Source organism: Corvus brachyrhynchos, unplaced genomic scaffold (genome assembly GCF_000691975.1).
Source record: "Corvus brachyrhynchos isolate BGI_N302 unplaced genomic scaffold, ASM69197v1 scaffold119, whole genome shotgun sequence".
NCBI classification, from domain to species: domain Eukaryota; kingdom Metazoa; phylum Chordata; class Aves; order Passeriformes; family Corvidae; genus Corvus; species Corvus brachyrhynchos.
The window spans coordinates 480,744-507,761 of NW_008240054.1; the positions used below are offsets into that span (position 1 = coordinate 480,744).

At 48.5% G+C, this 27,018-nt stretch overlaps 1 protein-coding gene across 1 annotated transcript in view; it reads left to right on the top strand.

Annotated features, from left to right (window-relative positions):
* Positions 1 to 27,018, top strand: part of ANTXR1 (anthrax toxin receptor 1) — a gene marked incomplete at its 3' end in the record, with an annotated part of 83,939 nt that overhangs the window by 12,357 nt on the left and 44,564 nt on the right. Inside the window, exons 5-12 of the mRNA XM_017744683.1 lie at positions 188 to 221; positions 999 to 1,078; positions 2,750 to 2,818; positions 4,681 to 4,761; positions 9,964 to 10,024; positions 11,928 to 12,026; positions 18,738 to 18,807; positions 19,078 to 19,156. Coding sequence (XP_017600172.1) covers positions 188 to 221; positions 999 to 1,078; positions 2,750 to 2,818; positions 4,681 to 4,761; positions 9,964 to 10,024; positions 11,928 to 12,026; positions 18,738 to 18,807; positions 19,078 to 19,156 — 573 coding nt within the window. The remainder of the gene's footprint in view (positions 1 to 187; positions 222 to 998; positions 1,079 to 2,749; positions 2,819 to 4,680; positions 4,762 to 9,963; positions 10,025 to 11,927; positions 12,027 to 18,737; positions 18,808 to 19,077; positions 19,157 to 27,018) is intronic.

The following is a 27,018-nucleotide window of genomic DNA, read 5'->3' on the forward strand; positions in this document are numbered from 1 at the left end:
CAGGAATGCAGTCAGAGCCTGGGCAGGAGCCCTGCTCTGTGAATCAGACGTCTGAAAGCAGAGCTCGTGTGTAAACTGCCAGTGTGGCATCCTCCCTGCTGCTCTCTCTTCCGTTCTGGTGCATGAGTAGATGTTCACAAGGTCTCATTATTGATTTATTGCTAATAATCTTCTGATTTAATTTCAGGCAAGTGAACAGATTTACTACGAAAACGTTCACGGTGAGAGACTTTCTCAATCCATTGAATGTTTTTTTTCTCTTTCTTTTTGACTGATAACTTTAACAGATTTGAAATGTAGCTTTGCTGTGGGAAGGCTGGGGGTGGCTTCTATTCTTGCAGGAATGTGGTGCTAGTCAGGGTAGTATTCCTGAGAGGGAAAAAGAACAAGTGGAGCTTTAAGGAGCTGGAATTGAAGTGTTTCAGGCCAAAAGTGAGAAGCCAGGCTGGCTGCAGGTGCTCACCCTCACCAAAACTGTCTGGTACCTTACTTTTGCTGGAGGGTAACCATTTCTTCTTCCTTCTGAAGCACAAGTACATGGAGAAGCTGTTAGGTAAAAGATTTTTTAACCAGCAATTATTAAAACCAGCAGTAAGTGCAGACAACTGGAAAAATGTTTGTCCTTTCCTTCCCTGTCATTGATGTGAAAACTTTCTGGTTAGGAAGGGAAGGCTGCAAAGTTTAATGATGTTCCTGAAATGTTACTAAGGAATCTTGAAGATTTTAGGCCCTTTTCCCACCATCTCTGTCTAAATCCCCACTGAGCTTTTTATCACAAGCTGGAAAAACCCCTCTGGATTTCTTGAATTGACAGCATTCATAAAATCAGGAGCTAACCAGGAACAAATTGCATTGGGTTTTTGATGGCTGCAGTCTCATTTATTGGTCTGAAACACCACCAAGTTATGCCCTTTAAGTGTGCTACTGGCAGGGTGTGTTCGGAGGTGGTTTAACAAACACAACCCAAGCCAAGGGACTGAAGAGGTTTGTGTGTGCAGGTTACAGAACTGCCAGTGTCATCATTGCATTGACAGATGGAGAACTCCACGAAGATCTATTTTTCTACTCGGAGAGGGAGGTAAGTGACTTACACATTTGTAGTCAGGGAGACAGTGCAGTGTCTGGGCTTGCTGCTGTGAATGCAAAAGAAAACTCCACTTTGGTGCTCTGCAGACATGAATCTGAAGGATAACCATTGACAGCAGCAGCCTCTGACTCATCACAGCTGAACCAGTTTGCGGGAGAGGGGTTAAAACTTCCAGTTAAAAATAAACACCAGAAGAAGGAATTGTTCACAGCTGAAAAGTTTCAGTATTTACTGGATTGCTCTGGGAAATGCTGAATATTCTCACTTTCACTTTTTTTCTCCCACAAAAAGTAATGACTGCAGAAAGAGGATGGCTTCTGTCACATCAGAAGATCTTTCAGATCATCCAATCTGACGTTTCCACAAACACCTCCAAGATTCGAGCACATATTCTCAACATCCCCATTAAATTAGTGAGCTATGCAGAATGCCAGCTAAGCAGTGGCGTGAGCACTGCCAGCTTTGCTGCAGAACGCTCCTGTTGCTGTCCTCTGGACAGTCCTCCCTGAAGAGATGAGCAATTGGCACTTGTCAGTCAAACAAACCAGGGTGACCTAAACTTGGAAGTTGGTATTTCTGCATGAATTTGCTATGGACAGAATTTTTCCTCTCAGTCTGTCCAAAGTGCAGCATTAAATCCAATAACAACAAAAAGAATGGGTTTGTAGAGTAAAACCAATATTGCTCCAGCAAACCTCCTGAATCTCCAGTTCCCCTCCTTACGGTTCGTCTCTTTTTATTTCCCCTCTGAAATAAAAAATCCACAAGAAAAACAAGTTTGTTTTTAGAGGTGAATGAACAAGTTGAAAGGTCAGAAGTGTTATATTTGTTTTGGTTTGGGGAGGAGCAGTTATGGGCTGGTAGAAGGGGATCCTGAACTCGGCACTCACACTGTGAGTTGCTGCAGTTGTTCGAGTTGAAGCTTCCCAGGGTAAAACTGGAATGGTGCTTTTCTGCTAAAAAAGCACTTTGCTGGTGAACAACCTGCATTGCTACAGTCTTCCCATACAATCTGACTTGCCACCATCTCTTCTGGGAAGGAGATTTCAGTCAGGTTGGGTGTTCTTGTTCCACTGAAATACAATTAAATGGCTGAATTCACACTTAGGCATTTGGAGCAGTTGCCTTTGGAATGGTAAATGCAACTTCAATGAAACAGCCTGGGAAAATCAAACCTGGGGATGCTCTCCCTTCATTTCAGGATGCTGTGTAAGCACTGGGAGTGATGCAGTTTTAGGGCAGGTGGAATGGGGTCTGTCTCTCACCTCTGGATATCACGAGGCCGGGCACACCTGTCTGAAACAGAAAACACAAAAGTGTTTTAGGTTACTGTTATACTGTGTGCCCTAAATGATGAAAAGAAAATTGATTTAGCCCGTCTGACATCTTTTTTGGGAAGCTGGAGGAGCTAGAAATGTGAAGTAATTAGGTTAAAAAAATCCACCAAATACCTTGGGAGTTGCTTTACTAAACAACAGCAACTCTAGCAGCAGATAAAACCTGATTTTACAGAATCAGGGAGGAAAACTTTTCAAGTCCTCTTTTGATAAGCTCCCCCTCTGCTCATTTTACAGAGAAAGAGTAGATTTATGACTGAGAGCTTTCAGGAAGCTGCATCCCATCCCATTGGTAACCTTGTCCTGCCTCCTCTCCCCGTTCCAGGCGAATCGCTCGCGGGACCTGGGAGCCACCGTGTACTGTGTGGGTGTGAAAGACTTCAACGAGACCCAGGTGAGGGAGGCCTTGTGGTCCCTGAGTGCTCGGCAAAGCTGGGACAGGGGCACACACCCCTGAATCCCCTGCTTAAGGCTCTTCAAGGAGTTTTCATCTCCTTCATTCCCTGTCTGAAGTGACCTCCTGACGTGGCTGGGTCTGGGTCTTTGTTGGCTTTAGGTCCCTTTTTGTCTGAACCTCCAGATGTGCAGAGCTGCCCCTCTGCCTGCCCCAGCTACTCTTGCTAATGCTCGAGAACAGCAGGGGAAAAGACAGGAAGGACAGCAAATTGTCTGGCTTGAGCTGGAGGCAGGAAGACATTGTGGGGGTGTTTTTCCCCATAAAACTGAAGTATGGCCATATAACATTTCAGTTTCAGTGCAGCTTTTCTTTCAGGGGAAAACTGTGCCGTAAAAAGCAAACAGCTTCATTAGTGATGAGTATTTCACAGTGTTTTGTCTGACTTATAAATTTATCATATGAATGTTGGTATGTCCATGAAGTATATTTCACACGGTGACATTTCGCTAACATGAGTGAAGCACTTGCACAGCCCCATTGCACTGAAGAGGAGGCTGAAAGACTTTTCCCAGGTTTTCAGCTTTCAGAAAAGGAGTCAAACCACACTTAGTTTAGAAAAATCTCCCTTGAATCAAATGCAGAGACTGGTATAACCCAGAGTAAGTCATAGAAGAAGCAAAGAGAGAATAAAAATGGCACAAGAGACCAGACCTAAAGCAGCAGACCTCAGGCAGCTGCTCCTTGAAGGCATTTAGATGGTGAAAAAAATTAATTGGCATTAGATGGCTGTGCCTGAAGCCCCAGAATGGATGAGGAGGAGGAATGAAGTGAGGGAGCTGTAAACATCCAGCTTTTTACAGCAGCTTCTGCAGCTCACAGCCAGCAATGAGCTGCTTTCCTGCCCTTCCTGGAGCAGCAGGGGAAAGCTGCCCCAGGATGGCTCTGGATGCAGGGCAGGGGTTGGAGAGCTGGGAGTTGGAGTGACAGGAGCTGGACTGGGGCAGCCCGTGGGGTCTGGGGAGGAATGTGAGGCTGCTCTGCTGCCTCCAGCCTGCGGAGCTCCAGGAAGCTCCAGAGAGACCTGCTGGGCTGGGGGTACCTCTGCCAGGGGAGATTTCCTGGAACGAGCCTTGGCCTTGCAGCACTCAAACTGAGCCTGCTCTAGCAGATGCATGGAGAGCTCATTACTGCCGAGCTGGGCTTGTGTTTCTGCCTTAACCCTTGGCGTGCTCTTGGCAACTGAACCTGCAGGCAGCTCTTTGCAGGTGCTGTCCTGGCTCCCCTTAACTCACCACAACCTCAGGAAGGCCCCTCGTCCTCATCAGGGAGTTTTCTGAATGCTCCTCTGAGACCTTCCAACCTCCACTCACAAAACATCTCCTGTTACCTCCCTGCTTCCTTCTTTTTGGCTCTCTGATGGTTGAACGTGGGACCAGGAGACAAAGCTCTGTCCTGACAGGAAAGGTGAATCAGGCCTGTATCTCCATGTGAGATATAATTTCAAGGAATCATGGAAGAATTAAGGTTGGAAAAGACCTCCATGATTATAGGGTCCAACCTTTTTTGGGTGCAACCTTTGCCGTAGAGATCATTAGACCAGAGAAAGCCACGTTCTCTGTCTTGTCTCCAAGTCTTTTCTGAACCCTGATACAGAGCTTTAGAAAGTCAATCAGGCTGACAAGATAAACTTTTTACTGCTTAATAAACCATAATACAGTGGCAATCCAGAGAGAGGAGTTGAGTATTTGAGGGTTTTATTTGCAAGTGAATTAATGTGGAGAAGTCTTAATTTGCTGCCTGCTGGCTGACTGATCTCGTTCTTTGCATTTCTGTCTTATTTCCTCTCCCCACTGCGTCAGCTGGCCCGGATTGCTGACAGCAGAGATCACGTCTTCCCAGTGAATGATGGGTTTGAAGCCCTGCAGGGGATCATAGACTCTGTGAGTATTTTCATTCGGGTGTTTGCACTTGTGCACGTTGGTGTTACCCTGCACAGCTCAAGGTTTGGTTTTCCCGTGTTCACAAGAACCTGCTGAAAAATCACGGAATCCTTTAGCCCAAAGGAAGCAGCCTTGGTTTGTACTAAAATGCTACTTCAAGGCTGAGTTTATCAGTAGGTCCCTAGGTTTCCCTATTCCCAGCTCCTGGAATTTCCTGCAGGGATTGGGTGCAGCGTAGAAGAGCTGGCCCACTTCAGTGGCTGGGCTGATTCGATTGCTTCCTGTGGCTACAAAGGATGGGAAATCCGTCTGGGGCCCCGCATGTTCTCATTTTGGTGCAGGCTGCTTGGGGGATAAAACCCAGATGAAAGCTACAACGTGGAGCTGGGGAGGGGGGATTCACTGGGGGGCTCAGATTTCTCTGTTTACGGTGGTTACACACTATTTGGACAATGCAATTCCAAGCAAAACCATTCCCTCAGCACAGGCTCAATTTTCCCTGGTGCTCTTGCACGGACGTGGAATACAATCCCTGGCTTATTGGTTTTCCTGGCGCTGTCTGAGCGTGGATCTACTGCCTCAGCTCTCTTGGACCATCAGGTGTTGCATGTCATTTCAGAAAGCAACAAAACAACAAAAAAGCAATAGTTTGCTTCCCAGCCTTGCATTCCCTTTGCAGCTGTTTTTAATGAATTCCAGCAGCAGCTCTGACTCCCCTTCCAGTTGCACTGAACAGAGTGGGAAGACTTCAGCCTCCAGGCAGCCAGTCAAGAACTGCTCCAGCTGACTGGTGCAAGGTTTCCCAGCTTGGGAGGGAGGGTCACAGGGAAGTGCAATTGTACAGTGATGATCTGTGACCTGAGCACTTGCACTGGAGTGGAGTCATTGCCGTAGCCTGGGGAGAAGGGAAGTGGTTTTGTGAGTGAAAGGAATGACAAGGAGGATATTAATCACTCCAGAGAACAACAAACAATCTGTAGATTCCTGTTCTAGCTGGAAAATCAGGTCCCTCTTTCCTACTTTTCTCATGCTTGCCAAAAGCACCCCTGTGCTGGAGCAGACGAAGCCTCTGTGGTCACAGGGAGTGTTAATGGTGAAAGGGCCCTGGCATCTGGAGACTCCTTTCAGTTCCTGTGTAAGGGCTGGCACAGCAAGGATGCTCAGCCACGGGGAGAGGGGACTGATCAGGCTACAACTGCTGGCTGGTGTCACAGGGGAAGGAGAGATCCAGTGATGAGCCTGGGGAGATGAGTGCTTGAATTAATTCTGGAGATGTGAACACCTGGGTTGGTGTGGGTCTGCAGGGGTTTAGTGTGAGCTGCCCTGACTTTCCCCTCCTGCCCTGTCCTGAGTGGGTCTTTCTCAACCCTCTGAGTGTGCAGAGGTGGTGGACTTGGAAGTCCCTCTGGAATAGGGAAGAGGGTGGGAACTGGGAGTGGTGGAGCTCGGGGCTGGCCTCAGCTGGGCCCCTGGATCTGCTGAGCAAAGATATTCGGGGTGGTGGGGCTGGGAATGTTTCTGAGCACCTGCCCTTCCTTTCTGTGGCAGCCAGAGAGCTGGGAGTGAGCAGCTGCAGGGAGATCTGCTCCCAGGGCTCCAGGAGGGATTGTCTCCTCCAAGCACCACCAAGCCCTGGAGATGGTGCTGAATTGAGAGGAGACTCCAATCCCACACTGCGGTCATGCTCAAAAACCTGATTCCTAAACTGGGAGCTGAGGGTGTTCAGTGCGCTGTGGGGTATGGTCCTTTCTCTCCCATGAGTTCCAATGTGACTTTTTTATTAAGCAAACCAATTTCTTTTTCTGCCTCATCGTGCAAAAGCCACTGCTAAAACTCCAGCTTCCCCCTGGTAATGACTGAGTGATTTGAGTTTGTCAGGAGGGAACAATGTGGAGCAGAAGCAGATTTGATTGATTGCTGCAGGCTGGGAAGTTAATGGAAGGGACTGAATTATTTTATTAAATTTTCCTTTGCTATGAAAAATTTCTGCTGATCAACCTGTCAATTTAAAGCAAATGAAGCAAGTCTTAGAAGAAAACCTGAAATTCAACTTTGTCTCCTGCCCAGTACAGCTTTGGTAGGAGTGCTGGAGGCGAGGAACATGAAGCAACATGAAAGTCAGGATGGGATCCTGTCATCACCTTGCTTTAAGCCTGTAACAGGAGCTGACTGAGGAGCAGTTCTTGGAACAGGAACACTCCCTGATCCTTGCCATGTGTTAAACCATGGCACCAGCCTGGAGCTTATCTCAGAGCTGTAATCGTGGGTCCCTTAGCAAGAGGTCTGAGAGCTGCAGGAAGCATTTGTGTTGGATAAGAAATGAAGTAGCATCAAGTAGCCTGTGGCACTGTCTTCCATCTGTATGAATTGCACAAATGGTCCATCCTTTCAAGTTTAATGTCTGTGTGCTCCTTTTGGATCCTCTTGCAGTGGTGTTCAGCTACTCTCAGCGTTTTTCAGGTCCTGCCTCAGCTCTTAGGATTGATGCAGCAGCTCAGAACTGATGTGGCAGTTCAAGGTGTCCCTTCACCCCAGGAAGTTTTAGCTTGGCAATACACTAAATACTTCTGTTATACCAGTGTTTCCTGGGGCAAACTGCAGTGCTGGAAATGTGCAGTGTGGGGACTTTGCAGAGCACTCGGTGTGAGCATGAGTGAGGCGCTGTGAGGAATGTGGTGATGGCTTTGTGTGCCCATCCTGAGCTGTCTGTTCAAGCTTCACTGGCAGATGAGAAACTGCAGATTGCCTGGTGCAGGGAGAGGGGTGAGACCCCCTGAGTGGGGACAGGGATGAGAGAAAGTTAATTCCAAACACGTCCTGTAAGTGCAGATTCCATAATGGATACAGAACATGTGTATCAGCTGATAAGCCCCAGCCTCAGCTGCACAGTGTTTCTTGTTAATTTTAATGGTATATGATCAACTTTCTACTTCTTTCTTCCCCCAAATGCATGTTTAAGAAGGACTTAAATGCATTTATTTTACTTAGCTCATGTAGATATTATTGGACAGGAAACACTTCCTAAATAAATGGCTGTTTTGTAATTGGCAACAGACTTTGGCGTTCAGTAATTGGACAGAGCTTGCTAACGAGCAGCGGGCACCAGGCTGCAGGTCATTCTCAATAACACTAATTAGGCAGTAACCTTCTATCACACTTCAGCATCCTGCTTGCTAATTAGAATTCCCAAATTTGGTGAAAAGAATGTATAAGGAATATGCAGCTGCTGTGGTGAAGGGATCTGGCTGTGTGCTCATCGTGAGCAGAATATATCAAGCGAAAGCTGCAGAATTTCACTCCCCTTCTTCCCTTTGTCCCCAGAAGGGCCCAGTGACCTGCTGGGCCTCTCCTGGCTCGTGGCCCTGAGTGCCTCCCCTGGCAGAAAGGTAAAAGAGTCAGGAGGTTGCACCACCACCCTTCCACGGGATTTGCTTCCCGGGGAAGCCAGACCTCAGGGATGAGCTGCACCTCCAGCCCACCAAGGCTGTGCATTCAGAAAAGGACAGATCTGATGAAATCCACAATGAAGACATTGAATGCTTTTTGAATGTGTTTTTTAATGAGGAAGAGACATAAAGGAATTTTTTTGTAATAGTTCTTCTGCCTTTTGCAATAATTCTGCCTGATGTTCACTTTAAGTTAGGGTGTGTGCTTGGAGCATTGGAAACTTAATCTAAATCAAAATAAATATTGCAATTGGCACTGTAAAAGTGTTTAAGGCCAGTTTTTTATAGTCATGTAAAGGGATTAGACTGGACTGGGAGATCTGCATCATCTAACTGAGACACCTGCTATTTCTCCATCCGAGCTGCCTTACAGCAGAATGTTTGCAAATATCTGAGTAGAAATTGTGAATCTCAAATTTAACCATGTGAGGTTTTACTTCGTTAAAAAAAGAAAAGTATTGATTGTATTTTACATTCTTTGTGGCTTTCCTTATTCTGCCTTTTAAATTCTTCTAGTCCTTCTCAGTTCTGTTCTCAACTGTTGACTTTCTCTTTTTTTCCACTTGACAGTTCCTGTAAAACCTTGTTCCTGCAAATCTTCTCTCTCCTCACCTGTCAGCCTCCCACCAGCTCAGACCGTCCGGCTTCCTTCAGCCCCTTGGTACTTTCAGCCCTGCCTCCTGAGTAACTCAAACTTCTGTTTAAATGTTTTAAAAAGCAAAGCCTGGCTCTCTGAGCAGCTTTGGCAATCAGGTATTTGAGGCAGGGAGCTGTGACTGTGGAGAAAAAAAAAATTATCTTTTTCTTACAGAATTTATTGTATTGGTTGCTCTTCCTTCCTTACAGATGTTTCAATTTAAAGTTGGGAAAATAGTTTTCATGTTGGATTTGAGTCATCAAATGATGCCTGGCTGACATTTACTTGCCTCTCGGAGCTGACCTGAATTTTGATCGGTGTTGCCTCGTGCAGGGGCTCTCGGAGCTGCTGTCCCGGGGTCACGGGCACTGGCACAGCTCTGGCTGCGCACTGAGGAGCTGGAGCTGCTGCATGCAGAGAACAGCCTGAGGAGCTTCAGCGCCGCGGGGACAGAGCCCAGCCCTGCGAGCGCTCGGCAGAGCCTCAGGCCGAAGGGTTTGTGTGAATCCCTGCACACAAAGGGCTTAAAGCCGGGGACAGCCCTCCCAGGGACGCGCTGCCTCCTTTAAGCCTGGGTTAAATGGAGAATTGTCTGGTCTGAAGTCACAGAGCAGCTCTGGGGATGCCCTCGGGGGAGCTCGCGTAAATCAGGTTAAAAACAGAAGTTGTAGCCCCTCGGGAGAGAGCTGAGAAGTGGCTCTGTAGGCATTTCTGGGCTGGTTTAGTGCAAAGCTAAACAGTTTAGCTGAAACTCGTGATGTTTTATTTGGAGTTTTGGGTCCAGAATAACTCTGGAGAGGGAGGTGTGGCTGCAAAGAGAGGGCAGCGCTGCTGCCTCCCCTGCGCTGCAGGGCTGCGGGCCAGGGGTGCAGAGCCCCTCTGTGCCCTGGGACACGGCAGAGCCTGGCATCCCTCCCCTTCCAACCCAGCCGCAGCTCAGGGAGGGCAGGGACGCCCGGCTGGGTGGTTGGGAGTGGAAAGCTGAGAGCCGTAACTGTGCCACGAATGCAGAGGGCTCTGATGGGTTAAATGCTCCCAACAGTGCACTCCCTCATCTCTCACGTCTCTGTTTCTGTGGAAACAAGGCTGAGGCACTTCACGACATTTTATCTCTTTTAGATTTTGAAGAAGTCCTGTATAGAAATCCTGGCAGCAGAGCCTTCCAGTATCTGTGCAGGGGGTAAGTATGAATGAGGCCACGGTTCTTCATGTTGCCTAAAATACAATTTTCAGTTCATCTCTAATTGCTGGAGAGTGCAAAATTCGCTAATTACCTGGGGCTATATACTTCACCTTTTTTGGGGGGGATGAATTTCTTTTTCACCTTAGGGTAGTGTGCACATGTCCCACTTCTGCCAAGTGATCAAATGGGATTTTCTTACAGAAAAGGCCTGAATTCTGAAGTTTTTCTTAAATATTCTTCTGCCAAACCAGTCTGTCTTACTCGGGCCGGGGCAGACACGAAGTAGATGCACTGCACTTAAAAGTAGATTTACATACTTACTCAAGTGATAAACAATGATGCTTATAGAATGTCATGGGCCAGAAGATGACTTATAATCATCATTTATAACCATCTCTAACACTTCCTAAATGCTTTGATCTTATCTCTGCCATTCATTGTGCCTTAATGGGAAGACAGGGATAGGAACAGCTGTGCCCAGCAGAGCAGCTGAGAGGAAATGCAGAGGGGTTTATCAAAACTGTTTGCATCAGAATTTGGCCAAGACTTCACAAGAGGAGCGATCCTTGGAAAATGCCAGCAGTTATTTGGATCCTCAGTTCAGGGCCTCATCTCCAAGCTCGGGCAAATAGTCCCTTGCTCTTGGACTGCAGTAATTTAATCACTTAGAGCTTTGAGACCAGTGAGAAAGTGCCATTGGCTGCACGAATTATGTGCATTGGTGTCCTTAAAATCGATGTTTGCAGGTCCGGCTGTGACACCTCATGTTTTCATGTTTCTCTGCACATCCTTGAGCAATGGTGGCAGTTTTTTCTTTTCTTTTTGTTTGCAAGGAGCAAACCTGGGGGCTCCTGAGGCCACTCTTGCACTGCTGACGCGTCCAGGACACTGCAGGGACGAATTTCAGCCGTGACATAGTTCTGAAATGGCAGGTTTTGGATGATTTGGCTGTGCAGGGGGCACTGGGCTGCTCAGTCCAGCCCCAAGCAGAGCCAGGCTCCCCGTGGTATCACTGATACTCTGTTCTTTGTTCTTGAGCTCGCATCCCCCAGAGCTTGAGAATTCTGTGATTTCTCTTGAATATTTACCAGAACAGAGCTCTTGTGCACTTCCCAAGTGCTCTCCCACAGCACTCAGTGGGCCTGGAGCAGCTTCCCTGGATGTGCTGGGATGATTTGCAACTTGGCTGTAAACGAGTGGGACCTGGAAGGGAGCCCAGATTCCAGAGCAAATCTGCTTTTCTTGACAAGTACAGTGTGCGGGTCCTCAAGGGAGATAAGAGAAGATGGGGACTGTAAAATGCAAAGGGGAAAGATCTGAACCTGCAAAAACGAGGTTCCCTGCTGCTCCTGGGGATTTAAAATCCGGGGTGGTGTCACTGAGATTGCTCCTGTGTTGTCTTGGACAATTTCACGTTCAAATCACATTCCCCAGCCAAACTCCAGTGGGGATGAGCTGAGTGCCTCTCCCAGAGAGTTACTGGAGTTGTGGGGGCTGCTTCCTTTGCAGTTACCTGGGAAAGGAACACCTAAACTTCTCCCAGTTATGTCACTAGAAGATTTTTTTGCCTTTCCATGGAACGATATTTCTGCCTTTCTTCACCCAAAACTTTCTGCCATTTAAAATGGACACTTGGAGAGGGGAAAACTCAGTGTCCTTGAAGCTTCATGTTTCCACTGCGGGCCAGTCAAAGTGTGTCTGCGGTGAATTGTTTCCTGCTTCTAAAAACTCAAGTTGAAATTGGGTAGGGAGAGTGTGGAAGTTGCATTTTTAACAATTTTTAACCTAAATTGTTAAACTGCCAATTTTAGCAGTTGAAAACCTGTGAGATGTGCCTTGGCTAAGTGGCCATTCCCTGCCTGGCTCTGCATCAATAATAACCCAGTGCCTGTTTTTGCAGAGTCCTTCCAGGTTGTGGTGAGGGGAAATGGCTTTCGCCACGCCCGCAACGTTGACCGGGTTCTCTGCAGCTTCAGGATCAACGACACGGTCACCCTCAGTAAGCTCCTTGGATTTGCTTTGTTTTCTTTTCTGACTCTGCACTGGCAGGTATTTGGATCTTCAGATACGTTGGTTGTGAAAGCAATAATTACGGGATGAGGAGCTTTTAATTTGCAGCATGCAGAAGGGATTATTTTTTAAGAGGCAAATAGCTGGTGGCACTGTGTGCTGTGACTGACGGCCAGCGTGTGAGCAGAGGAGCTTAGGGGGATGAAAATGCAGAAGGCAAGAACCTTGCTGCAAAGAGCATCCCTCAGTGTCCTGCTGGGCTGTGAGCAGGGGGATCAGGGGTGTTTCTCCCCTCAGCTGTGTTTTGGGGTGCTCAGTGGGGCTGCTCGTGCAGCTCTACACTCCCTGCTGGTGGAGGCTGTGCTGCAGCAGCGGCTCAGGCACTGCTGTGCTGCTGGGGGAGCTTGGAAAGTTCCCTCTGCAGTTCCCCCGGCAGAAGAACTGAGGTAAGAGAAGCAAATGGTCCCCTGAGAGTCTGGTCTGTTTGTGACGTGCACTGGGAGCCACTGAGCTGGCAGGGCTGAGGACCCCACTGCTTTCCTCTGACCCTTATGGGAAACCACATAACTCACAGCTGACACCAGCAGTGACAGCAGAATTCATCCATCCTAACATGGGATTTGTTCAGAAAATGCCTGGTTGTTTTGGAGGCAGTCCTGACCCTGTTCAGTATAAAATAAATGCATTAATTAGCTCTAAAAAGTGGAAATCTAAAGGCTCAGTGTGTTCTGAACATCTGTGTGACTTGTTCTTTGGAGCAGGGGGGGTTTGCTGGGGCTGCTTGCCCCGTGTGGGATGCCACTGAGCCCTGGGACAGGTGTGGGACAGTTGTGCTCTTGCAGTGCCTCCTCCAACAGGCAGGTTCTGGACTTGCCAACTCCTGAGTCACCGAGCAGAAAGTTTGGCTGGCCCTGGTTCGCATTTGCTTAATTCAGATGTGGTCAGTGCTGAGGATGTGAGGAGCAGAAGCTGGAGGGCTGTGGAGCAGGGCACTCATTCCTGGAAGGCTTTCAGGGAGCTGGGAATGCCACCCACCAGCTTCCCACTGCTCAGGGTCCTGTCTGTGGAGACACCAGCACAGGGAACCTGGGTGAGGCTGCCCTCATCCCAAACACTGTGACCTGCTGCTGAGGGGGGAGGAGGAGGAGGAATCCTTCCTCCCTCTGTGCTGGTCCAGCCCAGTCATCTTTTATGGTGTCTGTCATCACAGTCTCATCGTAGCTTTCAGGAAAGATCAGCTTATCTTAATGCAGCCCCTGGGCTTTCTGAATTTGAAGCTGCCTTCCTGTGTCCACAGAATGGCTGTGGAAAATAAGGATAAAGGGCAAATACATTTCCTGCCCTCTGACCTGGTGTGTTCATGGTGTCCTGAATGGATGCAGAGGTGAAGAGTGAGCTCACTCCCCTGGCACTTCACCAAGCCCTCTCCGGCTGTTCTGCACAGCCTGGGGTTGTTTGAAGCTGTGACGTGGCAGGAAAAGGACACAAACCCAAATTCTGGGTTCAGCTCCTCCCTGACTGAGGGAGCTCAGCAGTTCCCAAAGCCAGGTCTCTCCAGGTGGGAACTGGCACAGCTCTGTTGGGTTTGAGTTGCTCTGTGGGAGATCCCAGAGCTGCAGCCCCTGCCTGCTGCTCCCAACTCAAACAGCCCTGAGAGAACTGAACCAGGATTTTATGGAAACCTCATGGAGGTTGGATAGCTCAGCTGCCTTTGTTTGCTTGAAACCTCTCTGCCTCTGATTGTATCAGGGAGGGAGGTATTTTTAAAAGATAACACTAAGCCAACAGTTCCTGAAACCCTAAATTATCCCAGATGAGATGTAGCTGGGACGTGCTGAGGTTAAAGGCATGAGCTAATGGGGTTTTATTGGGATTATTGGCAGGGAAAAGTGGCAGGTGAAGAGAGCATCGACTCATAATGTTCATAGTTATGGGATAAAAAAAAAAAAGGAACATCTGTAGAAACCATGAGGAATATTTGGCTGAGCAGAGCTGTAATGAGATGCATGTTCAGCAGCAGGGTGTTCCTGCCAGCAGCAGGACTTGGGAGAACTGGGTTCAGCCTGCACAGAGTTAAAAGTAATTATCCAGTGCAGTGACTTATGGCTGCTCTGTGGTGCTAAAATGTCTGTGTCTGCCCAGATTGTGCAGGAGCCAGCAAAGATAGCTCTGGGCAGAGAGGCTGAGCTCTGTCCTAAGCAATTCACAGCTGAATGGAGATGAAAGGTTGGTGAAGGAGCAGGCACCACAGCAGAGCTGGGGCTGGATCTGCTGCACTCAACCCAGAATGTTAGTAGTGATGGGATAAAAAAAAAAAAGGAACATCTGTAGAAACCATGAGGAATATTTGGCTGAGCAGAGCTGTAATGAGATGCATGTTCAGCAGCAGGGTGTTCCTGCCAGCAGCAGGACCTGGGAGAACTGGGTTCAGCCTGCACAGAGTTAAAAGTAATTATCCAGTGCAGTGACTTATGGCTGCTCTGTGGTGCTAAAATGTCTGTGTCTGCCCAGATTGTGCAGGAGCCAGCAAAGATAGCTCTGGGCAGAGAGGCTGAGCTCTGTCCTAAGCAATTCACAGCTGAATGGAGATGAAAGGTTGGTGAAGGAGCAGGCACCACAGCAGAGCTGGGGCTGGATCTGCTGCACTCAGTGAATGCTCTGGATGCTTGGCCAAACCCCCTCCTTTGCACAAACTGGCCTGGATTTCTTATTCAAAGACACTGGGAGCAGGACAGTGCCAGGTATCAGCAGAGAGTGGGATGATGGGGACTGGATCCCCAGACTGCCCAACAAATATCTCCTAAAAATTGTCTTCTGTTTTTAAAGCCTAGCAGATTGCTCCATTTCCCCATCTCTCATTTCTCCCGGCAGCACAGCACTTTTCTTGTGATATCCTCTTCACTTTCTTGCGGCTTTGTCACTCGTAGCACAGGAATGTTTTGCTTTGCAGTTCCACTCTCTAACCCCTGATTTCCCTGCCTGATCCTGTCACTGCAACCCACCTCTGAATCTTTTTATTTTCTAACAGCAGCTTTTCTCCTCCCACTCTGCTATTAGAGAATGTCCCTCTCTGTACCAACTCCCTCAGGTGTCCTGGGGGGTGTGACCTTTGTGAGGGACACAATCCGTGCCTCCAATCTTTCCGAGGTGAGAACATGCACCAAGGGGAGCTTGGCCTCTGCTTTTGAAGGGTGGCTGAAGTCACTGCTTGTCAAAGAACACGAAGGAAGAAATGGTTGTGCTTCCCTCAAATGCTGCCCCGGCCTCCAACAAATTGCAGTGTCAGAACTTTTAAGCCAGACTTCTGTGCCTTTGCCTCCAGCAGCGTTCCCTGCAGTGGGGATTTGTGCTGAGGGAGGAGCAGCCCCCATGTGCAGGGTGGGAGCTCTGCCGGGCTCCCCCAGTGCTCTGTGTGGCACCAGTGAAGAGCTGATGGGGACAGCCCTGGGGCTGGGGCTGTGCTGGCCCAGGGCTCCTGCCCGAGGGACCCTGTGATGGTGCAGCACGTGAGCAGATCAACACTGGGGTGCTCTGCCAGCTTCCCTTGTAGCCCCCTTGAACAGTTTGCTCAGCACATGAACCCCTCAGAGCAAATCCCTGCCCTCCATCCAGAGGCTGCTGAGAATGTGATATCACTGCTCTGTGCTTATCTGTTCCCTATCCCCTCACCCTGCTCTGGAAGGCTTTGGCACTCAGGGCTCGTGAGTCCCTGCACAAAGCAGAGCAATTACAGCTGATCTCAATGTGGTTTTCATTACAGCATTAACAAAACATTTTTTATTTATGGGTCTTTCTTGTAGGCAGTTTCTGTAGCTCAGAGAGAGTTCCAGTGTCTTCCTGCATTCCCGTCTCCCACAAAGTGGGTTTGAAACACAAACTTTGCTTGCAGAGTTGTCACAAGAGTGGCATGAGAGGGGGAGTCAGACAGGGGGAACAGAGACCCAGCTTTGGTAGGTGGGGCAGAGAATTGGGAGGTGTTTTGGCTCATCTGAGGCGACAAAGGGACAATGGAAGTGCTCAGGATGACTGGAAGCTGCCATCTCAGGTGGGATGAGGTGCAGAGCCCTCTTAGAGCAGCAGCCTCCACACCAGCCAGGCTGGACTGGAGTCTCCCCTCCTGCAGGAATAGCAGACCAGGGCAAAGCATCTCTGAGATGTACTTCAGCTGAATGCAAATCGTAAGTACAGGGAGAGCAGAATGAAACTGTTAGTGTGTGATATATGGGAAGTTTGGCAAACAGCTTTTGCAGCCTTTTCTGGACCAAAATACTGCTGACCCTGCGAGCCCTGCAATCAGCACTGCAGTGTTGCAGTGGCAATTTGGAATGTTGGGCTCTCCTAAACCCTCCTGTAATGGATCCTTGCAGTCTGATTTCAGTGCACCAGTGGGATGAGCAATGGGATGAACCATTAACCAGAGGGAAGGCTGTTAATTCTGGCATGGTTATATGGCTACAAGAAAGTGCTGCCATCTGTCACCTTCCTTGGGTTCTTGTAATCTCTCTTTTTTTTTTTAAGTTTGCTCTTTTGTGTTAAAGCATCCTGCATATATTGAAGCTTTTATTATTATGGTTGGGAAATATTCCAAGTCCTGACTTGCCAGAAGGTTACACCCTGCTAATGGCATAAGAAATTATTCACTGTTGCTGGGAATAATAGATTTTCCAGGCTCCATTTAGCTGTTCAGGTGTAGGAACTCTGGGTATAGAATGGCAGGAGTCTGAGCAGTATCAGGTACCTGGTTGAAATGGCATCCAGATGTGTTTTTGTGGGAGGTTTGACCCTCATCCCTTCCTGCTCTGAACGGCTCAGGCCTCAGGACTGGCCAGTTTGGGTTGTCTGGGGGGTTTGTACAGCATGACCTTATTTTGCTTGAAGGAGGGATGCACAAGTAGGAGGAAGTTGTGCCCGTTACTGTGGTGGAATGCCAACTCAGAAGTGAGGCATTGAGCTGTTTCCTGGAGGTGTCCAAGCCCTGCCCGTGGTCGGTGCCTGGGAGGGGATCAAGGGCATCCCTTCTGTAAAACTGTCCAAGGAGGCAAAGTGATTCCCGCCCCATTCCCTGGCCAGCCCCGAGCAGGGACTGAAATGACGTCCAGGGCAGCAAACTCAGCAGTAAGCCGAGCGCTCCACCCTCCCTCCCCAGCCCTTCCACCACCGCTGTCAGCAGTCCAAACCACAGATCCCAGGCTCTGGCAGCTCTGGAGCTGGGGAGCGTTCAGCGCGCCTCCCGCAGCACTGGGACACAGCAGCTCTGTCCTGCAGCAGCCCAGCACAGCTCCATCCCCAGCTCCATCCCCAGCTCCATCCCCAGCTCCGGTGCGAGAGCAGATGAGAAATGTTGTTCTGTTTGCTTTCCCTGTGTCAGTTTTCCAGGAAGGAGTCAGATGGGCCAGAGTTATGCAAACCAAATGGATCCTCTTTTGTTTAGAGCAGAGGGAAACAGTCACTCATTTTTGCGGTGAAACACAAACATTCTCCAAACAAACTAATCTCTGCCTGCAGCCAGCCTGGCCAGCCAGGAGCTCCCCCGGGGCACTCCGGGCTGATAAACTTTCTAGAGAGGCATGGACTGATGGGAGTTGGGAATGGGAAGGGACAGAAAGAGAAACAAAAACCTAATGAGAACTAAGGGAAAGGCCCTGCAAGATGAAGCAGCTTTTGTTTCAGTGAATGCTGGCACAGAGAAGCCTTTGGCCTTGGCTGCCAGAGCTAGCAAAGGAGAAAACAAGACCCTGATCTTCATTTTCTTGGCATGTGTGCGCTGAGACAATGTCATAAATTCATGGGAGTTAATGATACAGTCATAAATCAGGGTGAGAACAGCACTGTGGGACCAGATGTGCCACCACTGCACATCTGCCTTGTGCAGAGTGGGAAATGCTCCTTGGTTTGGTAGCTCCATTGCAAAACTGAGGGCCTGGATGTGCTGCAAGGAGAACTTCAGGGAAGGTTACAACTTTTCATTGCCATTTCTTTTTTTCTTTTTTTTTTCCCCTTTTTTTAATGGAGTGTAAAAAATAAACAGTTCCTAGCCTGCATGAGGAAATATCCTTTTATATTGCTTCCAAAGCAAAGAAATACACTGGTATGAGACAGGGGCTCTAATGTGTGACAGGAATTACCAGAGCAATACTACTGCTTTCTAAAACTGTACCCAGCAGAAACCTCTTCTAGGAATGTCTGGGAAGGGATGCTTGGCTTTGTGAGTCCTGCTCCTGCATGATGGGATAGATTCTTGTAGTCAGTACCTCTTTATGACTCATAAATGCAGCAAAATGAGCTGTGAGACCCTGCTCGTGAGAGCTGAGAACAGAGCAGGATCAGGAGTGCTCTGCTGCTGGTGCCCTGAGCATCATTTCCCACCACCCATGTGAGTAAACTCATCTCAGTGGCCCAGGGGAGATGTTTCTGCCTTGAAATGCAAAATTTTCCATAATGTACCGTTTCTTTACTTGGGTATCTCCACTTTTATATAACCTGTTGCAGCTCCAGCTGGGCTCCTGCACAGAGTGATCCTGTACTCTGTCCTCCCAAAAAGCTCCACACCTTCAGCTGTGCTGTGGCTCAGACATGTGAGGCAGCTCTTTATCCCCCATCTTCTTTATGTATCAAGAGTGAGGAAAACCAATTATTTAAACTTGCTCTCTAAGGCCTGTAGTACTGATTTGGCAGTAATCCCACTCTTTCTCTTTTCCAGATGAGAAGCCTTTTGTGGTGGAGGACACCTACCTGCTGTGCCCAGCACCTGTGCTGAGAGAAGTTGGCATGTACGTTTTTCCTACCCCAATATTCACTCTGCCTGTGGGGAGATGGGTCTGGGTCACCTCCCTGTGCTCTGCTGTTCCTGTTGGGGTCCCAGGCTGACATTCCCTCATGATCACTGGCAGTTGTGCACTGGAGCACAGGGGCCAGGGCACCACCAGTGGGAATTATCTGCACAAGAGGCTTTTCTGAGCACCAGCAGCCCAGGGCCCGGGATGGTATCAGACTGAGGGCTGTGGATGAGCTGCCCTGACTTGTTTCTTGGATTTTTTCAGGGAAGCAGCTCTTCAGGTCAGTATGAACGATGGTCTGAGCTTCATCTCCAGCTCTGTCATCATCTCCAGCACGCACTGTGTAAGTTTTGACTCCTAAAATGCTTCTGTGGGGTGGTGGGACTCAGCAGCAGGCGTGTGTTATGTCGGTAGTAGGGCTGCCAGGTTGGGTAAGCCTGGTGTGAAGGATGTGTTCCCCCCTCTAAGGTGAGTTTGAAGGTGTGACAATGTGACATTTAGTGTGTCTTGTGTGCCGCGATGTGGCCAAGCTCTTCAGCCTTCAGTAAACGCCTCAGGCTGTGTCTGTGGTGGGACAGGGACCAGATCTGCGCTGGCAGTGCCCTGGAGGTGTCTGTGCCTGCCTGGCACAGGGAACAAGGAGCAGCTCTGCTGCCTTCCTTACCTGGCCTGATCCCTCTGCATGGAAACCAGCAGGGAGCCAAAAATGTGCTGGGTTCTCCCCTGGAGTGGGTGGTTTGTGGCTGGGGGGGGGGGGGGGGAGCAGCTCTGCTGCCTTCCTTACCTGGCCTGATCCCTCTGCATGGAAACCAGCAGGGAGCCAAAAATGTGCTGGGTTCTCCCCTGGAGTGGGTGGTTTGTGGCTGCAGCCGCTGTTGTCAGCGGGGAATTGCTGCACCCAGGCTCTGCTGGAACCTGGATGATGAAATTTGTAACTCCCAGTAATGCTGAAGATGCTGCTTCTGCTGAGTCCTGGCTGTTGGGAACAGGGCATGAAATGAGTCATGCTGCAGGGGGTAGTGAAGGAATTCATTTGGAATTCCTTTGGAATTCCCAGCAGTCCTTCATGCTTCAGTGTGTTCGGCTTTATTCATCTGTGGGCAGACCTGTCACTGTACAGGCCATGGGTGAGGCCCTGCTTTAATTTTCCTGTGAACTGACCTAAAACAATTTTTGGGAAGCCAGAGCAGTGTTGCCAGAAAGACTTAAAAATGTGTCCCCAGCCTGCTTTTGTCCCTGTGCAGCAAAGGCCACTGGGTTTCTGTGCAGAATAAGGGAGAGGCCAAGATGTACAACATCAGTTACCAGAAGGGTTCTGTGGCCCACAAAGGCTGAGGCACCAGCTGAGAAAAGGCTTTTGTGTCACTTGAACTCAATCCTTGTTCAACAAGGACAAGATTGTATGGAGAGAGTTTTCAGAGCTTACATGAGAGGTTATATTCCAAAACTGACAAAGGTTTCCTTATGCCTTAAAAGAAGGGAATTTATTTTATTAGTCAAGTTTCAGTTCTAGTTCATTGATCACTGGCAAAAATGTATTTGCCTGTTGTCAACACATAGGGGTTTGCTGTGTTTTACTCATGTGAGGCAGGACCTGGGAAACAATTCTTAGAGAAAAATTATTCCTTCCTCATATGCTTTCTCCCAGGGATAGAATTATTATTTGTGGGTTATAGGAGATGAAATACCTGTTGGTCTTCTGTTGTTTAATAGCTGTAGGGACGCTTTTGAAAATGCCTGTGCTCCATGGCACTGCCTGTAACTCCAATGCCTCCAGACTGGGAACCTGGATTTGCAGTGCAGCTGAGCAGCCAGAACTCAAACCCAGATCCTGCATCTAAAGCTGGATGCAGAGACATTCAGTGGCTGCTTTGCAAATTGTATCTCAAGCTTCACTAATCGAGGACATTCCTCCTGGGCAAACACACATTTTGTCTTTGTAGCAGTGTTTTATGTTTTCAAATCCTTTTTAAAGGTAAAACTGTTTACTGAGACTACAATGCTCTCTTTAGTTAAGGTTACAAGGGCTGCAGTCCTGGAAATACCCCTGTTCAAAATGTGCACCAAATTGTTTAACTGACTTCAGATCAGGGAATTGGGTCTGTTGGGACCATCTGCAGCTCGGGTGGGAGAGTGAGAGCTGGGAAATGAAATGATGGTAACACACAGGGAAACAGCAAAGGTTATCTTCCCTGTGTGCAAACCAGCAATCAGCACTTTGGGCTCCCCTCTGTGCTGTGTTTCTGGAATGGTCAGGTTTGGAGAGAGGTCTGGAATGCCCTCTCCAAAATCTTCCCCTATGGCAGCAGTGCCACGCTCACCTTGGTGCCAATGCCCTGAACCCCAACCCCATCTGCTCCCCAGGAATGGGTGTTCAGTGGGAGAAGGAATAAAGCCAGCAGCTCCATGGCCTGAAAAGCTCTGCCATTCATATTCTGATGCAGCTCCACAACAAAGCCTTCCTATGCAACGTGTAAATAATCTGTACAAATCCCATTTTCCCTGTAAGCAGTAGCTGTCATTTTCTATCAACTGTCCATTTTCAAGGACTCTCTGGAGTTAATCCAGGGAAGCAAAAATTCAATTAAGAGCATAGCTGAAGAAGACAGCTCCTTTCCTGGCAAGAAAAGCCCAAAAATGAACAGTCAGAAAAGTCAGTTGGTCTTTGACTCCCTGTTGGAAGAATTAGCAAGTGGTGCTGGTGGAATTGGGGAGCTCTTAGAAAAGGAATTACTCCTGTTGTGCTGTGTGAGGAGTTTGGAGAACTGGAAGAGAGAGAAATTGTTAAATGCTGTGTTGTGAATGTGCAGGTGTGCCCAGGCACTGCACACCAGGCAAGGTCAGGAAAGGGAATGTACAAGAGAGGAAAGAATTGCCAAGGCCATGTTTGGGGGCAGGAAGTCAGGGCCAAGTTCTGCAGTGCAGAAAGAGCATCTCGGAGGAAAGCCAGGATGGGAATTGAAATAAGCCTTTGTTCATTTTCTAAAATGCTCCCAGAAGAGGAAAAACCACTCATGACCTCTTGCACTGGTATCTCTCAGACCCAAAACTGGAAGGGAGGTGAAAACTGCCGGGACAGCATAACCCAGCTCTTCCTGGGCAGCTCTTGGCTGGGAGCAGGGAATGTCACCAGGTCAATAAATGGCTTGGGATGTTGGCTGAGGTGTCAGGCGGGGGACAGACTCACAATTTGGGATAGAAACAGCCCCTCTGGTCTGACAGTTCCAGCTGAAAGGGTGTAGGAGCCATCAGAGTCAGCTAAAACTTCGATCTCTTAACCTGGAGAGGTTTTGCAGCTGCCAAAAGGAGGGTGGGGACTGGCACAGCCTCACTACAGCTGGGTGTCCCGGCTTTCTCCCGGGGGCAGTTTGAAAGGCTGAAGGAATTTGCGCCCTTGTGTTAATCAATAGTGGATGGATTTAACCTTTAAATTAGAAAATCAAGCAAGAACTGCAGCCTGGTAGTAAAAACCAATGACCTTTCCCTGCAGGCTTGTTTTTGTTGGGTTTGTTGTTTTTTGCTTTTAATTCAAAGGAAGTGTAATTGGGTGTCAGTGCAATGTAATTCAGCGTGGGGGTTTTCAAGCTGACTTTGTTCTGGGGGGCACAATTAGGGCTGTGCCAGTGATCAGTGCCCCTGGGTCTGCAGGCAGCCAAAGGCCCTCCCTGGGGTGTCAGTAGAGGCTTTTTGAAGCTGCAGAGTCCATTTGATGAGATTTTCCTGGGCCCTTGACCTGGGTGTTTGTTATTAACTGAGGCATTGCTTGCTGGGAGCTCCAGGGCATGAGATTTTGGGTTTGCCTCTACAAGAAATTGCTCTTAAATGCTACAAGTATTGTAGGCAGGGAACGTTTTTGCTGCCACAGGTCACCCAAAGAGTTAAACGTGCAGAGATTTTTTCACTCCAGTATTGCTCCATGGGCTGGTTTGTAACACCCCGAAGTGTGGTTGTCATGTTGCAAAACCCATGTCCCTATGGGTTGGGAAGAAGAGACCAATAAATTGGAGGTGGGGGCAGGACAGGATGGAAGTTTTGAAAAGCTTTAATTTGAAAACATCAGAATAGTTTGTGGCTGTGCAGCCTGTGCTCCTGTGACAGTGCTGAGGTTGAAGAGGAAATGCAGTCCAGGATCTCTGCACACATGTGCACCTCCAAGGGTGAAACCCCACTTAATAATGAAGTCGAAACAGAGCATGCTGAAATGAAATGTTTAATTTTATTGAAATGTTTTTCTGTTGCAAATGTGATTTCAATTTAAACTGAGTTTCAGAAGGAAACTTATCCCAAAGCTATCGTGTGTGTCCAGGTCATGCTGGCAGGTTCTTATCCCATCAGAGTCGTGGGGAGCTGCCTGTGAGGAGCCTCCCTTGCTCAGCCCGGGGGGCTGACGGAAAAGTTCCGTGATTTTCATAAGGATAAACACAGCAATCGAGGGTTGGAGAATTTTCCCCGACCAAAGATTTTCCCTTGTAACAGAGGGCACAATGATCACTCCTCCTTCCCACCGTGTGTTTGCCTGCTCTGTTTGGAGGGTGAGCTCCTCAAGACAAAGGCGTCTGGCACAATCATCACTCCTCCTTCCCACCGTGTGTTTGCCCCCTCTGTTGGAGGGTGAGCTCCTCAAGACAAAGGCGTCTCTCTCTCGGGGTTTGTCCAGCCTGTGGGGAAGGGAGGCTGCTCTGGTGTTTGCACTGGCTTGTAAAGCAAATAATGGGATGCTGGAAAAGTGTTTGCAGCTCTCATCTCCTTTCAGCTCTGGAAGGAGAGGAGGGAAACAGATCATTGCCAGAGGGGCATTTCCTGTCACAGCTCAGAAAACAGGGGAAAGGAGCTGAGAACACCTTTGCTGGGTGACCTCAAGCAGGTGCTTTGTGCTCACATCCCCTGCTGAGCTTGGCTCCTGCTCAAGCAGCTCCACAGACACGGACCAGAGGCTGACCCTGCAGAGCAGTGAGTTTTCATTTCCTTTTAGAAATTAGGCCACATTGTTTCTGTTATATTAAAAAAATTCCTGTATGTGATAAATGGTAGACATTGGTTTCTGTTGCTGTGTGCAGCAAAGGCCAGCACAGTAAAGCGAGAAACTAGGAAATAAAATCTTAAAAATAAGATTAAAAAAACAAAACAAACCCAAATGCAACCAAAAATGCCCGTCTGCTGTGTAGCAGCATTTTTTGGAAAACCCTCAGGATTATGCCATAGTTCCATTGAAATTCCAGTGGACTGATTTATGTTTTTCTATGAATGGATTTATTTTTGTTTCTGTGTTAGAAGCATCGAGGCTGCGTAAGATGAAAGAGGGGCCTTCGTACCACAGATTCTGCCTTAGCTTTGTCTTGCCTCATGATTGTATCCACACTTCCCGGGGCAGAATTTTGGGAGCCTGGTCTTGAGCAGCAACCTCAGCAGGGAGCAGCAAAAAGAATGAATGCTGAGGAGGAGTCATTTCCTCCGTGGCCCAGCCATGGAGGGGCCATCCCTCTGCCCTGGCTGCTAAAGGAATGTGCACCTCGTTCATACTGAGCCTTGGGGTCGGCTCTTCCCGGGATCCGTGTGTGCCTCCAGGGAGCCGTTCCCTTGTGGGACGTACCCCAGGGTTGGTGGGTCAGTGGTTGGCAGGAAACACCCCAGGGCAGTTTCTGGATCAGACTTTGCCATCCCTTCCCTCCTTTCTCGAGGAGAACCTGCAATCCAAGAGGAAGGCCAGGCTGGTGTCTCCTGGCCAGGGAATTCCCCCAGTCCCAGCCTGGCTTCTCAGGTCCCTGACAGCTCCGCAGCGGAGGGGAGGCTGGATGGGGTTGGAGCAGCCTGCTCTGGGGGAAGGTGTCCCTGCCCGTGGCACTGGGTGAGCTTTAAGGTCCCTCCCAACCCAAAGCACTCTGTGATTCTGAGATTCTCTCTCTGTGTATCTGTACACCCCCCTATGTATGACAAAATGGCTCTTACATGTCCTGCTCCAGATCTCCTGCTTTTTCTCTATTGTACAACATCTTCCAGGGGTTCTTTTCCACTGTACTCCCACTGCCAGCAATACTTGCCACCTTTTCTTGGCCTTGCTGGACTCTGGCAGGGCAAAGGAGTCTTCAAGGCACAGCTGCCTCTCTTTCCCCACAGCTTATTTGTTTCAGAGCCTGTGTGGGAGAGTTTTAGCACTTCAGATGTGGAGCACCTTGAGAGGCCATGGAAAGAGCCCACTGGTTTTTTCTCTTACTGTTTCTTGGTAAGATGTGTTTCAAAAGAACAAGTCCAGGTATTGTCCAGGTCTCCAACAGTTCTCAGGAAGCAGAGTGCCAAAGTTTTACAGGAATTTGGCACAAGCTCTGAGATTACCTTTGCTGTCTGGCTTTTTGTCAGCTGGTCAGGAGCTGTGGAGTTTTAGGTTGTTGATCTCACTGTGGGTCCCAGCCCCACATTTACCTGTGTAAGGTGAATCCCTGTGACAGTAGCACCCATCACAGATAACTGTGTGTATTCAGGGGCTAGCCAGGCTTTTCTCCATTGATCTTTTCTTATGAAACAGCTTCTAGTTGGCTGTAAAAATTCCCTTTTTAAAATGAAAGTTGTTTTCCTGGTCTGAATTGCCAGCCTGTATTCAATAAGTATTAAACACGCTCATTGCATTATTCCATGGTTCAGTGTTTCCATGAGCGTTTGCATTGTTCTTCCAAATTTTGATTTAAAAAAATAGAATGAGAACAGACATTTGAAATGTTTCAGCCCTCTTTCACCAGCTATATAAGACTGGGAGAGAGATCTCCAAGTGCCAGTGGAACTTTTGCAAACACTTGAGCAGGCAGATTTTTGTTCCTGTTTATCATTCAGCTTGGCTGAGTGGCAGCTTCTATCTCAGCCCAGTTCTGGCTGTATAAAACTATAGACATTACACAGAGTGACAGCTCAATTCTGAGTGAGACTGGGAAGATCTGGCACCTTCAACCCTGCCCAGTCTTCTGGACTGGTTTGCTGCAAAACCCCAGCTGGCCAGACCAGCTGCATTGCAGAGGAACAGATGTGTTGGGGTATCAAAAATTGGTCTTTACAGGCTGTTCTTGGGGGAAAGGAAAGTAAAAACAAATTATATTTTTAAAAACAAACCAAAAAGTCCCCAGGAAACAGTTTAAAAGCCACTTTAATTTGTTTTGCATTTTTGCAAATTGATTTTAGAATACTCTTAATGAGCAAATATTTGTTTTAATGTGGGGCTGAGGGGGCAGATAACAATTAGACATAGAAAGCCTGATTTCTTCTAGTTTCGTGGCAATAAAGAGCTGAGATCACATTTTATGAAGCTTTGAATGCCAGCAGGTTGCATTTTGCAGATGATGGATGTGCCTTTTTGCTGTTTGTCTGGAGCAACAGCCCCAAATGTACAGCTCTGTCTTCTCAACAGAGCTTTTTTTGTGTGTGTTGGGGTCCAAGTTCCATTTCCAGACATGCCTTGGGTGAATTCTTCTCCTGTGTGGATTGCCTTCTCTTGCTTCCAAGTGTCAAAGATCAGGTTGTCTTGATCCAAGTTCTCCAGAAATTCTTTCTGCACCAGCAGAGAGTTTGGAAAATGCTCTCAACCTGGTCGTTCTTCCATGACTCTCCCGTTCTGGAATGATGGGAGGTCATCTGGCCCTTGGGTTGCAGTGATTTAAGCAGGCACCCATTTCTTGCACCCCTCGGGTCAGTCTGTCCTGGACGTGTCCTCAGTCTGGCACCGTGGCCTTGACATTGGGTGGGGGGGTTTAAATGTCTGGCTCTTGCAGCAAGAACCTCTCAAAGAGCCTTAGGTCAGGCCTTGCTGGTCTGGGAATAGCACAGTCCCGGGGAGGAGTGGTACAGGGAGGCTGGCACACCTCAGGGAGACAGGGACATCTGGTTTGGGTTAAATCTGAGCAGCAAGAAGTGATGCACATTTGGGGCTTGACAGCTGAATTGAGCTGGCTTGTGCAGCAGTTTGCAGTGCTGATCAATACTGGAGAATTGCAAACGTGTTTTAACTGGGAGAAGTGTTCCAGCCAGAGAGGAGGGGATCTTCTGGAGTTAATGATGGGGATACTCCCTGTGTGTCCTTGTGACGGATGTTTAGATCTCTTGGAAAGCTCATGGCAGAGCTGCTCTGAGTCAGCACAGCTGAGAGGAGGAGGAGGACCTGGGTCATGGTGCCCTGGAGATCTCACTGCAAGTTTTCTGTCTGGAGTCAGCTGTAACACCAACGTC